Here is a 25,733-nt window from a genome sequence, read left to right on the forward strand (position 1 = left end):
CCTCACTTTTATATCCACAGTCGGGGTAAAATCTGACTCTTTGAGGCATTTGTGGAACAAATACTGTTCATACACCTATCTTTCTGGAACAGTGAGTCTGCAGTCATACTGTGCTGCGTCAGTGTGTTAATATGTGTAACTGTGTTTTTGAATAAAGCCGGTATTCTTAATGGAACCTTGTCACTATATTAGTTTAACATTAACTAATGCAGAGCTTTACCTTCCACTGAGGTCGCTCAGTTTCCCACATTCCCTTTTCTCAGTTGTTAAAATATCCTTAATCAGTGTATCACCACCAGTATCTAATAACTCCATTCTTGGGCCTTAAAATGCAAACACACTCAACTAAATCTGTTCTTAACTTCTCAAGTTGTTCACAAAGACACATCCTCATATCAGCCAACTACAAAATGTAGCTGAGGATGAAGGAGGATCATTAGTTTTACAGTAAGTTAAAGGATTGTGCAGTTATTAGAATTACATATCCATATCCAATTTGGAACAAAACATCGCTGCAGAACAAACAGTGCTTGTAAAGACATGTCACTGAAGACAAATGTGGAAAAAAAAGAACAGAAGAGAAAAAGTATGCGAATCAATAGTCATAAAAATTCATCCTTGGGCTCACAGAATGAAGGTCTGCCTCGAGAAGAGCAGCTCTCTGCAATCGATTCTGAGATATTTCATTTTGGACCAAAGAGTTGGAGCGACTGCAGGCTGATATTCACAGAGAATCGTGATGCTGAATGCATTAAAGCAGAAAAAAAGAAAAGGAGATGGTTCCTCAAGCTGCTGAACTCTTAATGAGGCAACAAATGACTCATCATAATAATCAATAAAGAAAAGCAAACTACACAACAGACTCAAATCACAGCTTCGGTTACATTTATTGTTGACGGGACAGATTTAGACGTAGTTACTCCTCTTTTTTTTCTTTCTTTTTTGTCAAATGTTTAAAACTTAAACCCCACACTTCTTTCTGCTTTCTATCAGTTTAAGGCTATTTGACAGTTGCTCTTAAAACTGTGACTGTGGGGCAGTGTAGAGGGGGCTATCGTCCAACTGGAAGGTTGGAGGTTTGACCCTCAACTCCTCTAGTCTATATGCCGATGTGTCCCTGGGTGACACAGGGTGGTGTGACAGATGTGTGAAGAGTGCTGCATATACTATAGATGTGCCTCATTGAAAGGGTGTGAATGGCAAACGTGTAGTGTAAAGCACTTTGAGTGGTCATCAACTCTAGAAAAATGCCGTATAATACAGAAAGTTTAAACTAAAGTCTGAGCCAACATGCGCACACGTTTTTCTTCCTGTGTTGTAACAATCATAAAATCCTCATCTATCTGACATGGATAGAAAGTAAATCTACATGCCTGTGGACTTCTGTGACAAAATCTTGCTCTTATTATTCGCCCTACATCAGCTTTTACATCAGGATTTGCATGCATTATTTCTTTAATCCTCACGGTGGCACTCTTCACTGGCCGTAAACCACACACACACACACACATACACAGTGAGATGTAGAGACTGAGCTTGTGTAATCCTGTTCACTTCTGATGAGTCAAAGGCAGCACTCACTCTTCTCTTCTCCTCTGGGGAAATGTCTAATAGGACTGAACGCTCCTAAAGTAGAGGAGGATGATGCAGAGGAAAAGTTTATCCCAAGTTTGCTTTGACTTAAAGCCAAGTGCATCTTCTGTGTGGATGGTTTGTTTGATGTGATGACACTGAGTGATCCCCTAACCTCCCACCTCCCAGCCTTGCCTTGTCTATCTATCAGTGAGTCAGGTCAGGAGAACATGGGGTGGATTGAGTTGCTGACTGCTGACTGGAAGTTGATCTATTGAGTGTGTGTGTGTGTGTGTTATAGTGTGTCTACAGTAGAGTTTCAATGTATCATAGAAAATGTCAAGTCAAATTATTTTTCAATATTAATAACAATGAATGTTTATGAAGCTGACTATGTCTTTACTAATATTTTTATGATATACCAATCTCTCTTTCTTCCTCTCTCTCTCTTTAAGACTTGCATTGACTTCCATTCATTTTGACATCCCAAGGCCTCATCCCTAACCTTCACCATAACCAGTTAATGCTTAAGCCTAACCTTAACCTCAAATCTCAGCCCTGAACTCAACCAGTTCCTCAGAAATGACGTTCTGCCATATCAGGACCAGGTTTTGGTCTCCATTAGGACTACTGGTCCCGACAAGGTCCTTAATATACGTGCACACACTTATAGCTCAACAAAGTGGCTCCAGATCGAGTGAGTCACTTATTTTTCATCATGAATAAATCACACCCTCTCTTCTTCTTTGCACCACTGCCTTTTCACACACGCACACATGCACACACACACACACACAATCAAACAATTTATTACACAGGCTGTAAGTTGCATTTCCACTTTGTTGCATTGGAGGAAAAGTGGTAGCTGATCATACAGTGAACTGTGTGCCTGGAAAATATGGAGCTCCTTTACGGCCGCATACAATAATGTTTGAAGTCTTTTTAAAAAAGAATTCTTGCTTTATATTTTACTTTGTTTAATTAAATAATTATGGGTCTGAATTATACACTATATAAATTTTTTTCTTAACCACTCGGGACACAGCTTTTGTTCCCTTCGGAAAATGAATCCCTAATCGTATATATTTTTTTAAATTGTCCACAAAGATAACCAGTGACACATCATACTTTCACTTGCAATAGATCTGAATTCATCAGCCTCTGATTTTGTCTGTTCTCCACATTTTCTGCATGCGTTTCATGGTATGAGTGTTTTCCAATTAATGAATTTCTTTCTTTCTTCTTTGAGCTGATCCAGTGGTCATCTCTCAGAAAAGGCACAAAAGTGAGCAAGGAGATGTAAATCCATGATTTTTGGAATTTGAATCCACAAAAATATGAAGTGGATGGATGGCAATCTCCTGGAGGGTAAAGAAAACAAAGGAACGCAGAGGTTTTGATAATAGAAGACCATAATTCCTTACCCCCCTCTCGTTTTCAAGAAGTCATTTGTCACTTTCCATTTTACAGCCTCCCCCTCTCCCTCCCACTCAGCAGTAAAATGGAGTTCATGTCGCCCTGCGTTTCCCAGAGGCACGTTGATGGCTGCACCAGGAGACCCAGACACACATACACAGCAAGACAAAGTGACTGCTCCTTTTATGCCACTTTGTTTATGTTGTCCTTTCTCTCAGACAGAGACACTTTACTTTTCCCATGTGCACGTTATTGCTCAGTCTCGATATTATCCCTTCTTGTCCCCCTGCACCGTAACCCGTCCTTTTCGTTTAGTATTCATTTTCGTGCGGCCCACATTTGCCACCAATTATATCACCCCTCCCATCCCTTTTAGCATCATTCTTACCTCACCGTCACTTCCAACCATAGATCTCAATCTCCCCGGCATATGCTTCACTCTTACTCTTTGGCAAAAACCCTGTGAAATTTCCCACAGGGCGAGGCAACATGACTTTCCTTCTACGATGTAAGAAATGGACTTGTATCTGAAGCATTGATTTTCTCTCAGCATTATGGGTAGAAAATGGCAGCGAGGTGAGGGATAAGAGCCTTGCGGTCGATACATTCTCATCACAACACCGGATGCTGCTCCATACTCCAGATTCGTTTCAATGCACGGGCGGTAATTGTCATCAGGTGGCTCTATTAATTGAGCATTATCAAGCTTCAAAAGACGGATCGCAGGGTTTCTTTTATTTTCATTAGAGATTTAGAGTATAGTCTGAATTATGCAGTATGGGGGATCAAAGTGGGATAAAGCTGTTGTGGTCATAAAAGTACTTTGATGGGAGTGACTGCCAGAACGAATAGCAGTAATGTAGCAGCAATACAGAGCACACAGGTTGCTGTTTCTGCAGGGAGGGGAAAGATGGCAGTACAATATTCAGTTGAAATGTTGGGTGAGTGTTTTTGAATTATAGGTTGTATGTTTATCACCAGATGTGAGGTTTTGTATTTACTAGCTACCTTTTTAATGAGCACTACGTTCAGTTGTAGTGATTTTATAATTTTGTTGATCTTACTGCAAAGACAATTACGTGCATATTACAAGCATATCATTTCACTACATGCGCTGCTCTGCAGCTATTTTATTTCTCTGTGGTTTTACTGATTTTCTCAGCTGATGGAATATGATTTACTATTGAAGGATTAATCGCAATTCTTTTTCCCTGTCATGTTTCCTCCAAGAAACAAAAAAGGTTATTGTTTGCAGTGTAAATGAAAAGTGAAAGGAATACTTTGGCCAAATACTTTACTGCAGAAAAGAACCATCTGTTATGTTGAGGGGGAAGTTTGAGAGCTTTTTTTTTATATTGACTGATGCACCTGTTGTATCTCTTCTCATCCCTGCCAATACCATTTGTATTGTCAGCTGTTGTTTTGCTTTTGAATTCATCTCACAGGTAAACGTTACAAGGAAAGATAAACATTGTTTTATTGTGTTGTTTTATTCATTATTTGGTTGAGTTGAACCATGCATTGCTTGGAGGCTTAGAAAATCACCATCTCTCCAAAAGTAAGCAGGATGTGTTTTTTTTATTAGTGTATTGGTGTTTCTTTTATGCATCACATTCCCCAACTGTCCACTGAGTTTAGTCTTGAACAGATGTCAGCTGTTGAGGTCAAGGGTTTGCCAAAGCTGTCCAAATTAGTGTTGATGCAGAGTCCTTACAAGAAGAGCTGCAAGAAGAAGATTACTGTGTGTGTGAAGCTCCCCTCTTACAGTACCATGCTACATTCCTCTGTACTCCGAGGGGCCTCATGCAATGGCTGGGAAGACCAGGGCAAGTGAAATAGACACACACACTTCTACCGACTTCTTTTCCATCTTAGTTTTTCTCCACCCACCACAGCAGCTGGCACAGCTCACAAAACCAATAATAAGCCCCAGAAACAGATGACAACTCAATCCTTGTGGACAGATAAGACTTTTCGATGAGCTTCATGGTCACAAAGATCTGCACCTTTTTTTGCTGAGGTGAACTGGCTTCAGATTAATTGAACAAACAGGACATGAAATACAGTCCAGACAAAGTCAGGCTTAAGTAGATATTCACTTCGGGGCGATGACAGAGATGAGGGGAGGAATGTGCTCAGTGCTTTTCCAGGTCGCCTGGGTGACCTTGCTCTGCTGCCTGGGTGAAGCATCAAATGGCACAGAAGCTGTGAATGGGCCCGGGCCTCCTCACCTTATCTTTATCATGGTGGACGACCAGGGTTATGGAGACATTGGCTACCATGGCTCAGATATCCACACTCCTGTGCTGGACCAACTCGCAGCAGAGGGAGTGAAACTGGAAAATTATTATGTCCAGCCAATCTGCTCACCTTCTCGCAGTCAACTGATGACAGGCCGGTGAGTACTTTCCTCCTCAGTACATCATTGTCCTGATCCGTCATTTCTCATTTAATTTATACTGTGGACAGGCTTTTGTTATTTTCAAATACACAAAGAAGAAATGATTTTCGTTGTTTTGATTGAGATAAGATTCTGGGACAAATGCAGAAACGATGTGGATTTTAACTTCTTCAACGTCCTCATTGGGGACGTGGTAACTGTCTCACATCATTATATCAATAACAATGTCAAAGCTAAAATAAGCATCTATTTTAAAGTGCAAATCCAGAGTAAAACACACTATTTAACAGACCTATTGTCTGTGAATAACCATCCAACTGAAGATGCCCTGACCTGATACAGAAGTTTTCTGACCACCGAATAGATATCGTAGACTGATTACATTTTCTAAGGAAATATAAACATTTAAGGGATAAGGTGTTTGAAAAACATTTGCTTACAATTAAAGACTGAAGAAGACCTCATTATCACAACCTCTTCCAATCACTGAGCATTTTGAATAGTGATGTTTGAGATTATCCGCGTGCGATGTTTCCTAAAGCATCTGTTGAATTTCCCATTTCCGTGTTAATGTATAGATCTCACCAAGGCACTGCTTCTTTTTTCTTTTTCCTCACTCTCCTATTGAGGCAGCTACCAAATTCACACTGGACTCCAACATTCAATCATCCGACCGCGTCAGCCGCTCTGCTTGCCCCCGCATGTTGCCACCCTGCCAGAGCGTCTGCTCGAGACTGGATACGCCACACACATGGTGGGTAAATGGCACCTGGGCTTCTGCAGGCCAAGCTGCCTTCCCACAGGACGTGGCTTTCAGAGTTTCCTGGGCACGCTCACTGGCAGCGGAGACCACTTCTCCTATCGGAGCTGCGATGGGGCGGAAGCCTGTGGATTTGACTTGCATGACGGAGACAGGCCTGCCTGGGAGATGACCGGCAACTACTCCACGCTGCTTTACATAGAGAGGTGAGGCATGGAGGCATACATTAAAGCTGCAGTGATGATGTTATTTGTAGTTGTTGATACCATTAGTCATATGTTCATGTTTAATAGTTATAGACCCCATATATTGAGAGAGAGAAACTTTTAAAAACCTTACAATGTGTTCCCTCTGTCCCACCAGAGTGAAGCAGATACTGAGGAGCCATGACCCCAGTAAGCCCCTCTTCCTCTACCTGTCCCTTCAGGCTGCTCATACACCTTTACAGGTACCGGATCATTTTCTCCACCTTTATGACTCCCAGGGAAACCGGCTCAGGCGCCACTATGCAGCCATGCTGAGTTGTCTGGATAGCGGTGTTGGAGAAGTAGTCCAACAACTTAAGACCAGTGGGTTTTATGAAAACTCAGTAGTGATTTACTCATCAGATAATGGCGGGCAGCCACTCTCTGGAGGCAGTAATTGGCCACTGAGAGGTGGCAAAGGGACCTACTGGGAAGGAGGCATCCGTGCTGTGGGCTTTGTCCATAGTCCCCTCCTGAAGAAGAAGGGTGTGATCAGCCGGGAGATGATCCATGTTTCTGACTGGTATCCCACATTACTCGGGCTGGCCGGGGCCCTGCAGTCCAACCGTGGCCTTGATGGTCACAATGTGTGGAGCACCATCAGCGAGGGGCTCCCCTGTCCTCGAACTGAAATCCTTTTCAACATTGACCCAATCTCCAGGAAGCCTGGAGAGCCATATGAAAAAGCATTGGTACGCAATGGGTTTGGGATCTGGGACACAGCCGTGAGGGCTGCGATAAGGGCCGGGGACTGGAAGCTGTTAACAGGAAATGTAGGTGACGGGGACTGGATACCACCACAGGCTCTTCCTGTCGGTCCAGAGCGGTGGAAGAGACTCGAGAAAGGGCGCAGGGAGCTAGGGAAGTCAGTTTGGCTGTTCAACATCACCTCTGACCCATATGAGAGGTCAGACCTAGCGGACGCTCGTCCTCTGATAGTGAAACATCTGCTGACCAGGTTGGCAGAGTACAACCAGACAGCTGTGATGGCCATGAATCCACCAGATGATCCTATGGCTGACCCTGACCTCCATGGAGGAGTGTGGAGGCCCTGGCTGGGCCTGGAGGGAGAGCAGGGGAATATGGTAGAGGAGAATGGCAGGAAAGAAAGGATGATGAAGGTTAAGCACTGTAAACTATGCAAATTAAAAGCCCTCTTCAAAAAGGTGGGCTCACGTCTAGAGAGGAAAACCCTGTTTATCTAATGTTTTCATCTAGCAACCTTAATTAGAAACTCTTTGGCGATCCTCATATAACATGTGTCATTTGAACACATCTGAAGGCACCTTAAAGTGGTTATTATGAATCAATACACTCAGAGATGAGGCAAACACATCTGCTGTCATGGAGAGGAAATGAGAGATGGAGGGGAGAAGAATAGAGCCAGTTGTTCACAGGGGGATGTGCTTCCCTTTGTTTTGCACATGAAAAGACAATTGCACACGTCTACACAGTTAAATGTGTGTTTAAAGTAGCACTAAGTATCACTAAACAAGTGGATTTAACACCAGTACTGTTTGGGACCAATTAGTGTGGGTGTTGTAATTGTCAATCAGTCGGTCATATATACTTTATTGTCCCCACAGGTAAACGTTTCATGGGCAAAAGTGCTTCGACAGCTGCAGAATAACACACAGCACAACAGAGACAAAAAACGGCTTATAAAGGACACATAATATAAGTAACAGAACAAAAAAATATGCATGTTGCACCTTCCCTAAAGAATTAGTAATACAACACAAACAATTAAGAATACATTAAAATCTAGCCAAGACCTGACATTAAAATCTAAAACAACAAACACTATAAAAACAAGGCATTAGAAACCAGTAACCACACTGCAAAATGTCTAAAGTGACACTGCTTATTGAGATACTGTGAGAGTCAACCTGTTCCCTTGTTGAGCTGTGTAATATACGCGTCCTTAGTATTACATTAACCTCTTTGATGTTAAATTAAACTCATTTAAATGTTTTTTTATGGTCCTAATTGGAACTGGTGTTTAGTTGACTCTTTTAGTGTTACTTCAACACTACAAAGTTTATTATGTTCTTCATACATGTACACAAGTGGTTAAGACCAGTACCCTGTGCGAAAGACATCATGGTCGCAATGGTCGCAAGTTCGACTCCACCCCTGGCTGATTGTACTCATACCATTGTAAGTCGCTTTGGACAAAAACGTCTGCTAAATGATGAATGATGAATAATATGACTTATAGTGGCACCTTAACCAGGAGTAAAAGAAAAAGAGGAGGAGACGAAATAAAATGCCCGCCATGATCACACACTGAAGGTCGGCAGATAAATAGGCAGCCTGACAGGCAGCGCAGCTGACTGAGCAAGCTGATTCACTCTCAGTGCCATGGCACCATGACTCTGGGCTGTCGTTGGTCTACATCAGGATTAACGTGTGTGTCATGTACTGCCTGTACCGACAGACACTTTGATTAATGCAAATGGAGGTAGTGTGCGTGCCTGTGGAAACAAGGCCAGAAAACATGGACGGAGGATGACCTCACTATCTCTCCTGCCCTGATCGTCAGTGACGACCCTTTGAGGATGACATCAAGAACCCGGAGCAGTTGTCTTTGTCAAACTTGACCTTGTTCCTCTGGTCTTCAGGGTTGCGCAGACTCACTTTAAGAGACCTGTGACTGACTCATGATGTCCAGACCCTGTAGTCATTTGAATTTGTGAATTTGTGTCATTTGAAATGATATTTAACTCACTATCACTGTGTTATAAAACACTGTGATTTGGTATAAGTGAGCCAGGTAGAGACATGACCTGTTAAGTAATATCTACATTCAGTATCATCCAGTCATTTTGTATGTGACTGTGTTAAAGGGATTTGAACTATACTGCTACTGTTATATGAGGTATTGAAAAAATGTCTCCACTGACAGCTCATGTCATCAGGAACCACAGCTGCCAGTCAGGGCCTGAGGAAAAACAGGTTTTAGCAACTTGATAAAAATGTATGCCTGCTTAAGTCTATGACAACTTAAGTCAAGGTTTGTTTCTCTCTCTTTTTTTTAAAGTAAGGCAGCATTTTCAGACGGGAAAGTGAGCTTTGTAAACCACCCACTCTCCTCCTAAGTCCATAGAGAAAATTTTTAGCTTGTGGGATCAAAGGAGCTGCGGGTCTACTGCTGCTTAATTTGGTAATTTTGGGTTACTTAGGTAAATTCAAACAAAGGATGGAACAGAACTTCACAAAGAGAGACAAAAATCTTCGGTTGACATATTGTTAAGGTATCATAGACTTAAGCAAGCCTAGATTTCTTGGTGAGGTGAGTCTTTAATTAAGTGCCCCCACTGGCAGCCATGTGTTCAGTGAGAGTACACACTACATCCAGAGTCTGCAGTGAACATTTTCAAGAAGCTAAATCATAAGCTGCAGAACCACCTAATAGGGTGTAATTCTTTGGGGTACTGGGCCGGCGACGCCTCATGCTGTCTGATTAGGTGTGATGCATCTGCCTGCCGGTGAAGCCGCCGCCGTGCTGCTGCTGAAGCCTGACAGGAATGAGTCAGTGCTGGTTCTGCTCGGTCTCACCCAGCCTGTTCCACAGTAAACACCTTCAGTGGTGTACAGTGTAGATGTAAATGTCCTCCTGGATGAGAGTGTCAGCAGCAATACCACACACAGCAGCAACATAACTGTACTTTTGTCCCCAGTGGCCTCGTAATGAATATTCATCTGTATTTCTTCACCATCTCTTACCCCTCTGGTCAGCTCTCACATTTGCCTCCTCCTCCTCCTCCTCCTTCTCCTCCTCCCTGATGTCACTCTTCTTCCATTTATCCCTCAGCTCTTTCCTCATTCCCTCTGCAAACCAGCCCCCTCCCTTGTCTTTCTCATTTTGTTCTTCATCCTACTCTCATGTTTGTCCTCATTTGAAAGACCGAGTTAGAAATGGTGTCCGTGTTTTGCTCAGAGCTCTGCGGCATACAGTTAAAATAAAAAGAGCGGAGGAGGGAAGAGAGAGTTTCCCAGGGGAGGCGGAGCTGCATGAGACATGCCTGAGATGCAATAACTGGCTAATTGTTTTATTAAAAAAAAATAAACTTTTGTGATGTAATCTAGAGTGAATGGTCGTTGGTCTCTTTGTGGCCCTGCAATGGACTGGTGACCTGACCCCACCGTTCCCCCTGTGTCACCTGGGATTCGCTCCAGTTGCCCCCCATGACCCCATGTGGAGGACAGAGAGGTAAACAATGAATTAATGACATGATCAATCTTGTTTTTCTTTGTTGCAAATATTTTCCGACTTCCCTTGTGGCTCTCGGGCAACTCTGCTAGTTTTTAATGAAGATGAAAGTCTTAAAAAAGTCTAATAAAAAAGAAAGTGGACAGTTACTTGTATGTGACTAAGCCGTACATTTCCTAAGGACTATTTTAGTGAGTATTGTTTTGTTTTTTTTAGAAGTTGTGCTGTTATATTAAATTATAAGCAGCTGTAAGATTGGTAATGTCCACCACTGTGGTCCAGAATAAATAAAACAACTTTTGGATTGCTCACATTTGCCATAGACATTCTAAAATGATGAATCCCAATGACTTTTTTTGGTCTTGTTACCTTTAATCGAATGCTGCCATGAAAAAAGGAATTCCACTCTGTCAGATACTGTGGTTTATATTCCATTACATAGTTAAATGACATAATTAAACTCCTCTCTCAAAATACAACAGAGCCTTCATTATTTCATGCAAAAACCCAGTAACTGCTCTGACAAAGGGCTATTGTTCATCTTTTTTTTTTTCACATCCTACGTCCTTGTTCACTGCCAACATTTAAACTTCATCTGAAGCCAATATGAAGCTTCGGCTTTCCAAATTACTTTATCCATTGATATTCATCAAAATGAAGACATTTTTAAGAAGAACATTTGCTTTGTGTTTCCTCAACAGGGTTATTTTGTATATTATTTTATTTTACAAACACTTAAAGAAACTCAAACCCTTTCTGTGGCAGTCATTACTATGGAAAATACTGGCAATCAAATAACTGGAGGCTTTCTATTCTCAATAAATATCCATCTGCACAGAATTCATGGTATCACTCCTAGGAGCATTGAAGCCTAAGGAACTTGGCTCACTTCCTGTGTGTGTGCGCACGTGCGTGTGTGCACGCGCACACACAAAAGCAGACTGCAATGATGAGATGTGATGAGACTGCTTTGCCTTCGTAGTAACAATGTTGCTTGGAGACCTTCACAGTCGTGTACATGTGAGAAACTGGTGAAGACAATGGTTAGATGCCCACACATCTGATTCCCAGTACACTGTCATTGCCCGCAGAAATAAGGCAGCGTCAGATTATATAAATCATGGAGGAGGTGTCGCACAAACACACACACACCGTGCTACTCAGTGTGTGGGTGGGAGCTACTGTTCGAGAACCAGTTGAGGGTAAGGGGCAACTTCACGTCTTCAGATTTTTGGTGAAGTTGTGACATCAAGCACGAGAACTATAGTGTTTTAAGACTGTAGTAACTAATATAAAAATAAATCTTTGTATTAGGTCGATTAGACACTCTAAATTGACCGTAGGTGTGAGAGTGAATGGTTGTTCAACCTATGCCCTATGTCAGCTGACATTGGCACAGCACCCCCCATGACCCTCCTGTGCAGGATAAAGTGGTAGAAAATGGATGGATGTTTGTCATGTTTAAACAATTGCTGATTCAGTCGATCATCTCCACACGACACTCACTCAGTACGTTTACATCCACATTTTAATTGAGCTACAACCGTAGTCTGACTAAGACAGGCAATCGGACAACTTATTGAGTCTAAATCTATTTATTGACCGTGTACGTCTGACTCCACCTCCGTAGGTGGTGCTGTATCTCTCTATAAGCTTGAGCATACTTAATCCGTTTCCTGTTGACCTTTATACCTGCTGTACATGTTAATTATGATACAGCTAGATGGAGCATAACTCTTGTGGTTGCTGTGCTGTCCAAAGAAAGACACCGCTGTCTATGGCAACGGTACCTACTGCAGTTTATACGTGTTTTTCCTTCTACTTCCAGGTCAAAGACCAGGGAGGAAATTTGGATGCATCCGCAGAACGCCAAGTCTGACTCCAGTCCGACTAAGCGTATACATGCAGGAGTAATTGGATTATGAATCGCGTTATCCAGGTATGTTAGTCTGACTAAGACTAGCTCGATTTTAGTGGGACTAATGTGTTTACATGACATTAAGAAAACCGAAATATTGTCTCAGTCTGACTAAAATCGGACCATTAACATGCATGTAAATGCACTGACTGTGTTTCTCAGTATACCACTGCTTGGATCCTGTGTCACTCAGTGACATTCTCACACCGTGCACAGGAAGTGGTGCATTTTATGTCACGACAGAGTTTCAGGTGTGAATTTTACTGCTCAATAATCTCTGCTTAGCAGTTAGTAGATGGAATAAATGCTTATTGACTCCACTTGCCCCTGCACCACCACTGCATGCACACAACGACGCCATCAGTCAGATCTGAGTTTTGCATGACAGGTTTTTTTTGTTTTCAGATGAAGGACGCAGGGAACAAGTAATATAATATATAGTTGTTTTTTTTTTTCTGTTCACAAAATCCCATCAACAACTACAAAAATCCCATGAATTACACACTGCAACTTTAAATGTAACTTTCCGGTTGAACACCAAAGACAAATCAAAGCAAAACTAAAAGACAAATAATATACAGTACATGTATAAAGTGAAGCCAAGAGCCTGGTTGCAGAAGTAGTCTGTTTGTATGTAAAGTGGTGCATTTTTAAAAAAAAAAAACATGGTCCCATTTAGCATCAAATTGATGAGGTGTTCCCAACCTTTTTTACCACAAGGACCAGACAGTGAAAGAGGAGGTGCTACAGAGCTGATGGTAATCTACTACTAATGTCATGTTAAAATATTAATGAAAGGCATCTGTCTACAGTGTTGGAAGACCCTGACACTGTTGGAGAAGGATGACACATGGACACATTGACTGACAGCTAGTATTGTCCCATAGGTTTGTGATGTCACATGTAGGTGGATGTGCAGTGGACAAACTCTGCCAAAAATACTAAACTCGATTTCAATACTAAAAATGATTTCAAAATGCTAGTTCACCATTAAATTAGTCACATCACAGTAGAACATGGATAACCCGTTCCTCACTGCAGCCATTTCTCAACACTCACTCAGTGAGACAGAGTGATATCAATGAGTCGTCTGGGACACATTCACTCAAGTCTATAGCATCATAAATTGCAGCCCATTAAGCAGTGAAATAGCCCTGATGTTGTGTGAGATGCTTACCTGGGGCAACGTGGTGAATCAGTAATTGACAAAGAAAGACAGTAGATCCACTTTAATGTACTGGACGTGACAGACCGTTCCTAAAGAAACTGTTAAGGTTAAGATTTTAGATTTACTGAATGACAAACCCAGACCTCAAAGAGCTAGTGTCAGTGCAGCTCAGCAGCAGATAGATCATGCTGGGGAACGACTCAGGTGGTCTCTCCCTGAGATAAAACACACACGCACACATGTCAAAAACCATTAAGTGTCCTGTGGTGTCATAGTTCAGCGTGAGGGAAGATCTACAAAGATACCCAGAGCATTCTTGGAGAGTGAGTCTCTCTCTTTTGGCTGCTGCTGTTCAGCTTCGTACTGCACAATGAAAGACTACTTTAAATACCTGTTCAGTTTTATTAACAAAGCGCTCTTCCCAAAAGTAAAAGTACTCATGTAGTCATGCAAAATAGCTTCTTTCGGTATTTAAAGCGCCCACGGTGGACTTCTGAATAATTACAAAAACAACACAAGGCATTTGATTTCTGTTTTTTTCTACAGTACTTTTGTAAGTTATGTGTTATATATCTGCTCAAATGCCTGTCAGCTACCTTGGAAGAACCACCTCTAGTGAGAAGAACCACCTCTAGAGAGAAGAACCACCTCTAGTGAGAAGAACCACCTCTAGCAAGAAGAACCACCTCTAGAGAGAGAAGAACCACCTCAGAAGAACCACCTCTAGGAAGAACCACCTCTAGAGAGAAGAACCACCTCTAGCGAGAACCACCTCTGAGAAGAACCACCTCTAGTGGTAGAACCACCTAGGACCACCTCTAGAAGAACCACCTCTGAGAGAATCTAGAAGAACCAAGAAGAACCACCTCTAGCGAGAAGAACCACCTCTAGCGAGAAGAACCACCTCTAGCGTGCCTGTAGCGTTTGTCCAGGAGGGGAAACAAGGACAGCATAAAGTCCAACCAAGGACCAGAATGGAAGAACTAGAGGCAGCCCGAGATTGGCAGATGCTGGTGGACGTGGGCCAATGACAACGATTTCACCAGAGATTGCAATCACCAACCTGAGGCCTGACCTCGTCTTTTGGTCCAAGCACTCCAGAGCTTACATGATTGAATTCATAGTTCTTTGGGAGGACGCTGTGCATGAAGCCTTTGAAGGGAAAAAACTGCGCTATACAGATCTCGCAGAGGTGGCAGAACAGCGAGGCTGGGCCGTGAAGATCTGCAGCGTGGAAATCGGGTGCTGGGGTTTCGTAAAGACAGCCACAGTAAAGATGATGTGGTAAAGCCCTAAGGCAATCAAAGAGACAGTGGCGGAGCAGAGAAGCCAGTCCCTATGGCTGAAGAGATGGTCTCGCAAATAGACTGGTTGGACAGACAGACAGAGAGGAGGGTGGTTCTGAGACACCAGAATCTACTGCTAAGCCTTCTGGAGACGTCGTGGGCATAGATCAGCGGAACGTTGGTGAAGGTAGGAGCCCACTTGAACACAGTCTTTTGCAAAGGTATGCAGTCGGGTGTAGGCTTGGCTCAGGGAGGAGGAGTTCACTAGCACTTAGGATTGTTTTACATCTCATTCTGTTTAACAGAAGTGTTACTTGTCCAGACTTCATCCAGGAGACTTGAAGCCGTGTGGTGCTGGAACAGACATGCATGTAGTCAATCGAGATCATGATTAACAAATACAATTGCAAAGTTCCACTGAATGTGCAGGTTCATTTCTAGCAGAATAGTCCATTTGTGAAACTATGTGCAACTGTTTCACTTTGCTCTATGTAGCTGTTGTGTCTTGCCACTATAGCCTGGGTGAATCTCATTTTTTGCTCTGCAGACATGTCTGGCAAGGACGTAGTTTTAGCCAACGTCTCCCCTAAACTCTCCTAAAAATGTCCTTAAAAAGGGGGGACCACTCACAAACCCCTGGTGTGCTAGAGGCCGGCTTAATGCAGTAACAACAGAGAAGTGATATCTTGCAGCTTTTGTATACAATACTTCAAACATGGCGACCATGGTTTTCATCTACTCTGTGTCCGTTGGTCACACCTCTTGAAAGTGGGAGGTGACTACACCCTTTCTAAACTCATGCGAAATGTCAAATGAGACTGAGTTGCAGTCTGGCGTTAACCATGCTATTGCCTCTACTTCCTGTGTGTGGCGTGGGGATGTTGCCGGGCTGCATGAAAACAGAACACTGCTATAGTGAGAAACACAGACAGTCATGTGGAGCTGATAGGCTTTATCAGCACAACAGTTTGAATGTTGGAGGCGATTGTGTATTTCAGAGTTACGCACTGCATCTTTAAAAGTTTCTGACCTCCTCACTTCAGATCCTGTGACCTGTATCACTACTGAAACCCGCTGGTCCACCGCAACAGTGGGTACTTAGGTGTCTCTGAGGTGATGAGAGGATTAACAATAGAGAAAATGTTGTGTTCACTTTTTTTAAGAGTGCACAGGTCGGCTGTGACTGCAGCAGACATGCCACAATGACAGCAGGTTTTTAATAACCTCTAAAGCCTGATTACACTCCCTCGCTCGACACCTGATAATTGTAGCTCAACACAAGTGAATGAGTCATACTAAGTTGTCACTTTATACTCACGCAAAAGGTTTCACTTGTCTCTGTGTAAACCACGTACCTCCAGCTGGCTTTTTCATATGCCGTTTTTTGTAGCTTCTAGCTGCCTGATCTTACGGCTTGTTTGTTTATTTTCATATCTAAACAAGTTTTCCTTAATTATTTTGATAATGGATGGATTTAAGTTGTATGTATGAACTCATGTTCATACATACAGATTCCTTTTTACTGATGCCATTCAAGAGAATACAGCTTTCCAAACTGAGACTATGTTGATTTTTGTTTTTTGGTCGTGGTTAACATTTGCGAGCAGATATTGCCTTATGGCTCACGAGCCTGAAAGGTTGGAAAGTGCAGCTCTGTCCTCCAGCGTCACCGCCCACCCTTCAGATCTGCCTTTGTTCAGCCTGTCCAAGACTCTTCTGACAGGCACATCACAGAAGAACACAGCAATTCAGCAATTAATACGACAGTACCTCTGCACCCTCACTAATTAGGCTTTCATATCAGAGCGGCTCACTGTAATTATGGCAGAAACTGGTTGCGCTGCTCCTGTACTCACTGCAAACACTCATTAATTGCCAGGAAAGGTCTCCAAACATTGCTCCACATATTCACTTACAGATCAGAGGCGAGGCGGAGAGGACAGCAGGAGAAAAGGAGATGCACTTGCTTACATTTATACTTCGTGAACATACTGAGCTTATTAAGAAAACACTGTCAATTGCAGTGAGTTTCAATCATGTCTTTTATCAAGAAAGTGCTTTTTTCCCCCCTTGTATCTGTGGATTTTCCTCCCACCGTCCAAAGACATTATTTTAATTGAAGATTCTAAATACACGACTATGCTGTATATGTTGACCACAGTGAACCCTGCCTCTGATCAAATGTCTGCCTCGATTGGCTCCATTTCCTCACAGAACCCGCAGAGCACGAGCAGTACAGATGATGAATGGATGATAAATGGATCAAAATGGCAGGAAATAGGACACAGATAAAGACACAGAGGCAGAAGAGGAAATATTTTAAAAGCAGAACGTTTTGGCAAGGTTACAAACTGTGACTGAGCCAACAAATGGCAGGACTAAAATAGCTTCAAAGCAAAATTAAATATCTGGCAAACAGGAGAGGGTGAGCAGCTTTCTATTTATAGTGAAGGAATGAACTGAAAACAGCTGTGGAGGAAGGTGATTCATCAGGTGACTGCAATCGTGGGAAAATTTGAGGGGACAACGAGTAATGAGACACAGAAATCAGCAGCAGCAGCAGTCACACTATAAATACCTTTTTAAAGTAGTCTTTTTATTATTTCATTTTTATTTGATTTATTACCTTATTTTAAAACCGCTGCAGAAACATCTGTTTGATTCAAAGTAGTATGTGTTATTGTTATTAAATTTAATTAAAATGTAGCTTTTTTACAAACCAAAGTCATATTTTTGTATTTCTAGTTTTGTTTGTGTTTGAAGAGATTTACCTGTTTTTTTCCTTTCTGTGTTCATTTTATTTTTTATTTAATTTATTGTGGAAATAGCTTTTAAATGATTGCAGCTTTTTTGAAAAGAATGCATAACTTATGAAAGTGTGTTGTTTTGATTGCACGGGTTTGTAAAACATTTGACAATAACTGAAGAATGTTTAAAAAGAAGTGCTTTTTAATTGTATTTATTTATTTATTGTTGATTGTATAAAGTGTGGAGATCAAAAAACTGTTGGAGAGCAAGAAAATCTATATAATATCTGAAAAGATTTCAGATATTGAGAATGCTGTTTGTTTGGGTGGCGCAGTTTATGAAATGAAAATCACGAAATCGTGCCTCATTTCTTTGTGCCAATATTAAAATATTGCGGCATCACTTGGTCCACGGAGGATCCTGCTCCTATCAGCTGCTCTGGAGTCAGCTCCATTGCATAGTGTACACATGTTAAAGTGGTGAAAGGGTGATGGTGGAACTGAGCCTGGATCTGTAGCTCGTGGCGCCGCAGAAAAGATCTCGCGTGGCTTCATCCTTCCTCTACCTTCACTGCCAGAGACGAGAACACAGAAAGAGGTCTCACTCTGACGTTATTTCTGGTTTGAGCAGCAACCAACTTACAATATGACTGAATTAAATATGGTAATGAATAATACTTTGGTTTCACGCAGATATGAACTGAATAGTTTAATAATGTATTAATACATTATTACATTATGGGAATTGTTGGTAATTGTCTGTACTGTGCTGATTTGATGAGATGCATGATGGAGTGAATACATGATGGTTAGAAATTGTGAGTCACATGATGTGAAAGAATTGTTGGATTTAGATGACGCAGTTATTCTGTACTGTGCAACCTGCTGACACCCATAAGACTTGTTACTGTACTGTACTGTACTGTACTGTATCCATATACTCACGTGAACTCCAGATTATGTATGAAGGACTGGGTAAAGATATTGTCCAGGGTTTGTTTCCTGTGGACAAAGTCAGTACTTCAGTGTCAGTCTGAGAGCGGCTACTTAAGTGTAATTCAATACTCTAAATAATCAGATCCAATCACAGAAAACACATTTGGAGGTGGTTTGAAGACGTGAATGTGGCACATGAACGCAATCCATCGTCAGGATGGATGAGAGACTGTTATTTGATCAGTAGTCATTTCACTGTTTGTTTTTTTTTTTTTACAATAATCAATCAATCTCTTTATCAGGGACAATGCAGTGAAACATAGTGGATATAAAGTGCATCTGACGTACTGCAGAAAAAGTATGTAGCTTGCTAGTTTCTACAGTAACACATGTACAGTAAAAATGACAAGATAAGACAGTATATAAACACAAATATGTAAGAACTATTTCTCATCAACCTCAAACAATGTAAAAATGCACACTCACACACACTCCAAAACAGTCTGATATATAGTCTAATATACTACGTATATTAAAAGTGGGTGCAATCTTGTTTTGTTTTCAGTCAGTTCTTGACCTTTGAGGTGAACGTTTTCAGAATCTTTCATCAGTTTTATTCATTAGGATATGCAGTGGGATATTTTCCAGGTGTTATTGACAGAGCTCCTGGTGAGTCTGGTGAGGAGCTGAATTACTTACTCATTTGAAAATTAATTTTACAGTAAGTAGAGATCACTGAAACAGGTTATATTTTTGCAGTATATGACAATGATGCCAGCGAATGTGCATTGTTTAAAACAATAGGTCAATAAAGTGGTTAGGCTGGTTAAAGGTCACACACACAAGTTGGCATGCAAGGTCATACTCAGTCTTATAATGTAACAAAGTACTTTGTGAATGTACTTAAGTACAAAATACATTTTTCTAGCAACTTTTAGAAGAGTTGGTAATGGTCTGTATTTATATAGCACTTTTCTAGTCTTGATGAGCTACCTTACAGTACAGTTTTCACCCATTCACACGCTGCAACATGAGGATAAGTGTCTTGCTCAAGGACACATATACACTAGTAGAGCCTCACCCCACCACTGAACAACCATGGCTCCTCACTTTTTTAATACTTTTACTTCTAAAACTTGAGTACATTTTATATCAGGGCATTACTTCTGATACTCAAGTACAGTAAATGTCTTATACTTTAAGACTTTTACTGAAGTAATATTATAAAAAGTGACTTCAACTTCTACCAAAGTCATTTTCTGGTACCATACTTGTACTTTTACTCGAACATCCCTTTAAGGTACTTTATACAAGTCTGATCATTCACTTTCCGCACTGAGGACGAATGCTGCTGTTGTTGGGTGCTATTTTTCAAGCATAGTGTGACACATCTTGTCAGTAGTGGATCTCTGTTACTACAGATCTCTCTCTCTCTCTCTCTCCCTCTCCCCCTCTCTCCCCCCTCTCTTCTCTTCTCACTGTCTCTGCGCGAGCAAACACACTCCTTCCGAAAACCTGTGCGAGGCGGCCGCTGCAGCGCGAGGCGATTTCCCCTCCTGCGTCCCCGTCACTTCGGTCAACATGGCTACAGTGGTGACCTCGACCAGATTCACTGATGAGTATCAGCTGTACGAGGAACTGGGAAAGTAAGCGCGACCGTCCACACACACACACACACATAGATTCTGCTGTTGCATTCACTCTGTGTTTGTATGTGTGTGCGCGCACGTTTTTCTCTCTGCCATTGTGCGCGTTTACCTCAGTGTTGACACCGCAGCAGCAGCAGCAGAGGGTGTGAGGGTCTGACAGCCAGGCTGTTTAATCCCATACGTGAATGCATGCATGCATGCGTGTGTGTGTGAGTGAATGAGTGAATGTGTGTGTGACACTGAACTTGTATGTCCGTGGATCTGCAGCAGGCTGCACGCGTCGAAAAGCCCGTTTGCATGTCGCCGTTGCTCGGTGGCTTCTCCAGGCTCGTGTTCAGTCGTTCAGGCTCTGCTGTGTGCAACACTGCAGCGGCTACTGTATCTGTCACAATCCACATCCTCACGGAAAACACACACACACACACGCGCGCACGCGCGCACGCAGACAGACAGACAGAGATGAAGAAAAAGGGGGCTTTTGCTGCAGTCAGTGAGGCGGCTGCTCATTTTGGTTTTTGCGCACTACTTCTCTGTTTAGGCTCGAGGACACATTACAGTGTGTATCCTGGCTGCAAAGCTGCTCTGTAACATTTAATATCTGCATGTGCGTGGATATTAGAAGTTGATTATACATTTACAGCTGAACTGGAAGGAGGTATCTGCCAAAAATGATGATGCCAGACTGAGGAAGACAGTTAGACACAGTCAGTTCTTCCCAACAACAATTATTACCACTCTTATTCATTTGCAAAATAAGGGGAGCTCAATATATATGTATATGTGTGTAAATATATATGTATGTATATAGATAGATAGATAGTATTCTTTAAAAAACATGTCAGAATACATTTATTTAATCCTCCCCCTTCTCCAGTGATCACAAGTTGATTTACTACAAATTGCTTCTTATATACAAATGTGTATTCAAATTTGTATTCTTACATACAAATTTATGTCTATCTATCTATCTATCTATATAAAGTACATCATTGCATTTCATAAACAAACGTAATTGTTTTGAATGCTTTACCTCAGACCTGTGAAAGGTTTCACTGTTTTCTACTCAAAGAAGTTTAAAACCTTAAATAGGAACTTAAAATTTCACTGGAATGATAAAAGTAAATCGTTTATTATCTGACATTACTAAGATTATTATAAATCTCTATCTGGACCTATCACCTAACCCCAAATCTACCTTTCCTGTAAGTGTGGGACACAAACTGTGGACAATCTCAGGGGAACTGGACCCAGACATTCCCCACAGTTTGCCGTTTACGCATGACAAATTCAGACAGTTTGGGTCAGATGTGTTCACAAGAGCAGGAGAATGTTTGGAGCATCCAGGCGAGGCTGTGGTGGTGGTGGTGGTGGTGGAGCCTGGGTCGTGAGTGCATGAAGGCAGAACACTCATCCCCATGCGCTCTGTGAATTATCAGCAGTGTCTGCTGCTGCGTCCTCACATGAGCTTGCGCCGACATTATCCGGGAGATTCGATTAAGAGCCTGGCAGGTGAACTTTTTTACAGATTCTGTGGAGCGACTTTTGTAGGAAATTTGCAATCTGGCATAATAGTCCCTCTGGACAATCAGCGGAAAATATGCTTCAGACCTCGGTGACATGTTTAAAAAAAGAAAAGAAAAGAAGCTTCACTTGCTTAATGTGAGTTCTTCCCCCCTGTGAACTCATGACTGGGTGACAGTGAAACAACTCCTCTCCTCCTGTCACGCACCAGTAACCTCGACCTCTATCTCACATCTCGTACACAGAATATCAGACTGCTTTAATTATGCATGTGACTTCCTTGCATTCGTCTCTTAAGGTGTGTGATTCATGGCCTCAGTGTGGGCATGTACTCGCTCCCTGTGATGCACTAGTGTGGCACTAATTCAATAGCAATATGATATAATTCCCTTTATTCGTTACAGTGATATCAAAATAGTATCTCAAGTATCCTATTGGAGCCAATTTGGTCATTGTTTTTTAACTAATCAGAGAATGGCAATCACTCTGGTTGGCTGTCAGCTACTTCTTCATTTGGGGTCGACTTAATTAAAATGAACAATCATAATAATAATTGAATACAGTGCCTTCGCAGATTTACTCTTGTTTGCTGTGTCCTCTCTGCCCTGAGCGCGCACACGCACACGCGCACTGGCTTGAGCAGTAGAGTTCACACTGTAAAGATTCTCCAGTCTCAAACCATCTGTTTAACTAATACTTGTAAGTATACCTCGTTCCTCATGTTCCTTACATGTTGAATGACAAAATAAATCTCTCTCTCTTATCACAGCGGCAGCAGAGACAGATGACAGTGGAGTGTGTTCTTCTTCCTTCTCTAAACTTAAGTCAGGAATATGATTGATCTAACTGACAGTGACCGTAATTAAAAAGAAAACGGTGCACTGTGTTTTCTTTATGTCTGTTTGACAATGTGATAATCATCCCCTTAATTTCCCCTTAACTGCCGACTGGGAAGCTGCAAATCACGCCATGATTCACGACGGTACCTGATATGAGGTGATCACTCTACAAGTGGAATCCGTCGCCTGTGGGTTTCCGCCTTCTGTGTGTTTTATAGCCGTGAGCCACCTCTGCTGTCCTCAGGATCTCTGGTGGTCTCTCGTGAGACTGTCCCTGACCGTATCAGCATCCTGCCACACAACAGCTATCTGAGCAAAGTTTCCTGCCAAAGTGGTGTCGCTGTGGTCGCGTGACGCCAGCCACTGGAGCTCGATTTACATACTTGAAAGTGTTTATCGTGATAACCCTTTTGCCACATCGTCCAGCTGTGTGCACTCGTATGTAGGTAGTTGTCTCATGCGTCCTGTCGTTTCTTCTGCTGCAGAGGTGCCTTCTCGATCGTTCGGCGATGTGTCAAGAAGTCCACCGGCCAGGAGTACGCTGCCAAAATAATCAACACAAAAAAGCTCTCAGCCAGAGGTGAGTGCAGTGGATATACTCTGTTGTGTTGTGTTGTGTTGTGTTGTAGGGGGCCGCTGTAGCTGCTCCGTGGAGTCAGCTCAGCTGCAGCCGTGTTAGATGATTCCCTTAAGAGCAGTGAGTCGGGCGCTCTGTCTCGTCCATGTCAGTGGAGATTCCTGAAAAGCCGGAGGTCACGTGGCAGAGCTGCGGTTCAGTCGGCCTTGGCGAACGTCTGCAATAATTTTTGGTTTGGTATGATGATGATTTCTGTTGATCTCACAAAGGACTGCATGTGCACGTTTCACAGCAGCTCGTTCTGAATCAGATAAGAGATATTTTGGGCTTAACATGACAGATTTTTATGGCTTTGGCCGTGGTTTGTGTTGGTTATTCACACGGCGTACTCTCACAGTTTACTGCCGACATCTGGGAACACAACAGTAGAGCTTAACCTACAATGGTCAAATCATAGGGGTGTAGATTTAGTGGCCAAATGATCCTATAGAGCCATGGTTCTCAACCTGGGGTGCCAGAGATCACATGGTGGGGGCACAGAGCGTTGGATAATCAGAATTTGGTATCACCCAAATTAAAACCCATTTTTTGGTCCAAATTTAAATGTATTAAGCCATTTTTTAGCGAAACCTCTGCGACTGCTGAATGCCTGTCACCATTACTGTGTAAGCAAGTCTCAACAGGTCTGTTAGTGGCATTCCTGTTGTCAGCATCCGTAGAAAAATATCATGTCTGAGAAACGTAAAAGAACCAAACTCACTCACCAGTGTCGGAAAAGAAAACCTCAAGACGAGGTTTTTTTTTTTTTTATCCATATACGGTGTGAGAATTGGAACAAAAACCTACAACTGCTGTTTATTTTTGCATATAAACATAAAGGGGAGTAAAGTCGAGTAAAAAAGGTTGTGAACCACTGCTATAGAGCAACAGACAAGGACTCCATGTCAACGACAGGATTGTCAAACATGGTAGGGAGATCAGATTCAGTGATTTAGTAAAGGGCAGCAGTGGTGAGAGTAAGTGAGGCTGAAGCGAGGCTTACACTTATTACTTATAAATGCTATGTCCTCTAAAGAGAAACTATAGATAACAATGATTCCACAGATCCACTAGATTTCCTTCCTGCCTATTACTGACATTTCAGGTTCTGTCAATGTTGTTTTATTTTATTGTTTAATCCTCAGTGAAAGTTAATCTGGATAAAGTCGTGACAGATCAGCAAATTGCTTATGTGTGCGGACTTGTTGGCCTTTTGTTGTCGTGAGTCACAGTGACGTGTCCCCAGATCTCAGGTGTTACTGTGGCGAGTACGAACACAACTGCCAGTGTTGCGTTCAAGTTCAGCCGGCTCTGTGTGTGTGTTTACATGCAAGAACATACGGTGAAATAATCACCACCTGGTGTGTTTGTGGCAGGATTTGTTGTCATTATTCATCATTAGTCTGCCTGTTGCGCTCTGTCTGTGTCTTATTGTTTCTTCGGAATCCAGACATGTCTTTCTGTTGATTGCTTTGATTGTCACATTTCTGTCTCTTCTCTGTGTCTTTGTGTTTGAGCATCTGTGCGTGTGTGCGTGTGTTGCAGACTGTGTATTTGCTGTTGCATGTTTGTCAAATTAAGCGTCAGACAAGGCCAGCTAAAGGTTGAGATGATGTGAACTTCAGATCATTGCCAGATCTGGACCGATGGGGCTTTCTGTCTCTCTCTCTCCTTCTGTCTCTCTCTCTCTCTCTCTCAAACACATCCACCCTGGTCACATTCCTTGTTTTTGTGTTGTTTTTTCCTTTCTTCCTGTCTCTGTAAAGAAAAGATCTTAAAAACCTTGATCACCAGGCGATGTGATCTCTGTGTGTGTGTGTGTGTGTGTGTGTGTGTGTGTGTGTGTGTGTGTGTGTGTGTGTGTGTGTGTGTGTGTGTGTGTGTGTGTGTGTGTGTGTGTGTGTGTGTGTGTGTGTGTGTGTGTGTGTGCGTTGTTAGTGAAGTCCCCACATCTATGCTGATTGAGATGGACTCTGATTGCTGGAGGCTGTGTGTAATTTCTTGTCTCTTTTTCGAGCGCTGGTAATAGTGTTTAACGGTAGTATGTCGGTGACAGGATTTTGGCTCCATTGTGTTTACTGTAATTTCCTTAACTGTCACCTTTTCTCCTTTTCTTATTTATTGACGAGGGGGAAATCGAAATGCGTCCACACGTTAGGTTTTAGAATGTCCACATTTTAAAAATCTTCGTTTCTGTCTCTCTCCAGCAACAAACACCAGTGCCAGACAGTTTACCAGTCCATCACAGGGCCACACACAGAGACCAACCACCATTCTCTCTCACATTCACACCTATGCTCAATTTAGAGGGACCAGGAAGCTGGAGAACCTGGAGAACACCCAATCACACATGGGGAGAACATGCATGCTCCATGCAGAGAGACCCTTGTTCCAATCGGTGGCTCAAATCTGGTTCTTGTTGCTGCAAAGGCAAGAGTGCTAA

At 42.3% G+C, this 25,733-nt stretch overlaps 2 protein-coding genes across 19 annotated transcripts in view; both read left to right on the forward strand.

The window, feature by feature from the left end:
- Nucleotides 1-5,096: 5,096 nt before the first annotated feature.
- On the forward strand, nucleotides 5,097-8,481 carry si:dkey-174i8.1 (arylsulfatase I). The gene is made up of 3 exons (XM_044046313.1): nucleotides 5,097-5,386; nucleotides 6,023-6,355; nucleotides 6,513-8,481. Exons 1-3 carry the CDS (start codon nucleotides 5,097-5,099, stop codon nucleotides 7,597-7,599), a joined length of 1,710 nt encoding a protein of 569 aa, XP_043902248.1. The 3' UTR covers nucleotides 7,600-8,481.
- Nucleotides 8,482-20,126: 11,645 nt separating this feature from the next.
- Nucleotides 20,127-25,733, forward strand: part of camk2g2 (calcium/calmodulin-dependent protein kinase (CaM kinase) II gamma 2) — a 56,823-nt gene continuing 51,216 nt past the window's right edge. For 10 of the 18 annotated variants that reach the window (XM_044045522.1, XM_044045523.1, XM_044045514.1 and 7 more), the window contains exons 1-2: nucleotides 20,127-20,311; nucleotides 23,160-23,254. In XM_044045522.1, coding sequence (XP_043901457.1) covers nucleotides 20,247-20,311; nucleotides 23,160-23,254 — 160 coding nt within the window. In that variant the 5' untranslated portion in view covers nucleotides 20,127-20,246. The remainder of the gene's footprint in view (nucleotides 20,312-23,159; nucleotides 23,255-25,733) is intronic. The other 8 variants (XM_044045529.1, XM_044045530.1, XM_044045519.1 and 5 more) reach the window with 1 other exon arrangement.

This window comes from Solea senegalensis, linkage group LG15, assembly GCF_019176455.1.
Source record: "Solea senegalensis isolate Sse05_10M linkage group LG15, IFAPA_SoseM_1, whole genome shotgun sequence".
Classification (NCBI taxonomy): Eukaryota; Metazoa; Chordata; class Actinopteri; order Pleuronectiformes; family Soleidae; genus Solea; species Solea senegalensis.

Coding starts and splice junctions, on each gene's coding strand:
- si:dkey-174i8.1 (XM_044046313.1), top strand. CDS start 5,097: ATGACAGAGATGAGGGGAGGAATGTGCTCAGTGCTTTTCCAGGTCGCC. Junction 5,387..6,022: donor AGTCAACTGATGACAGGCCG/GTGAGTACTTTC, acceptor CTATTGAGGCAG/CTACCAAATTCACACTGGAC. Junction 6,356..6,512: donor ACGCTGCTTTACATAGAGAG/GTGAGGCATGGA, acceptor CTGTCCCACCAG/AGTGAAGCAGATACTGAGGA.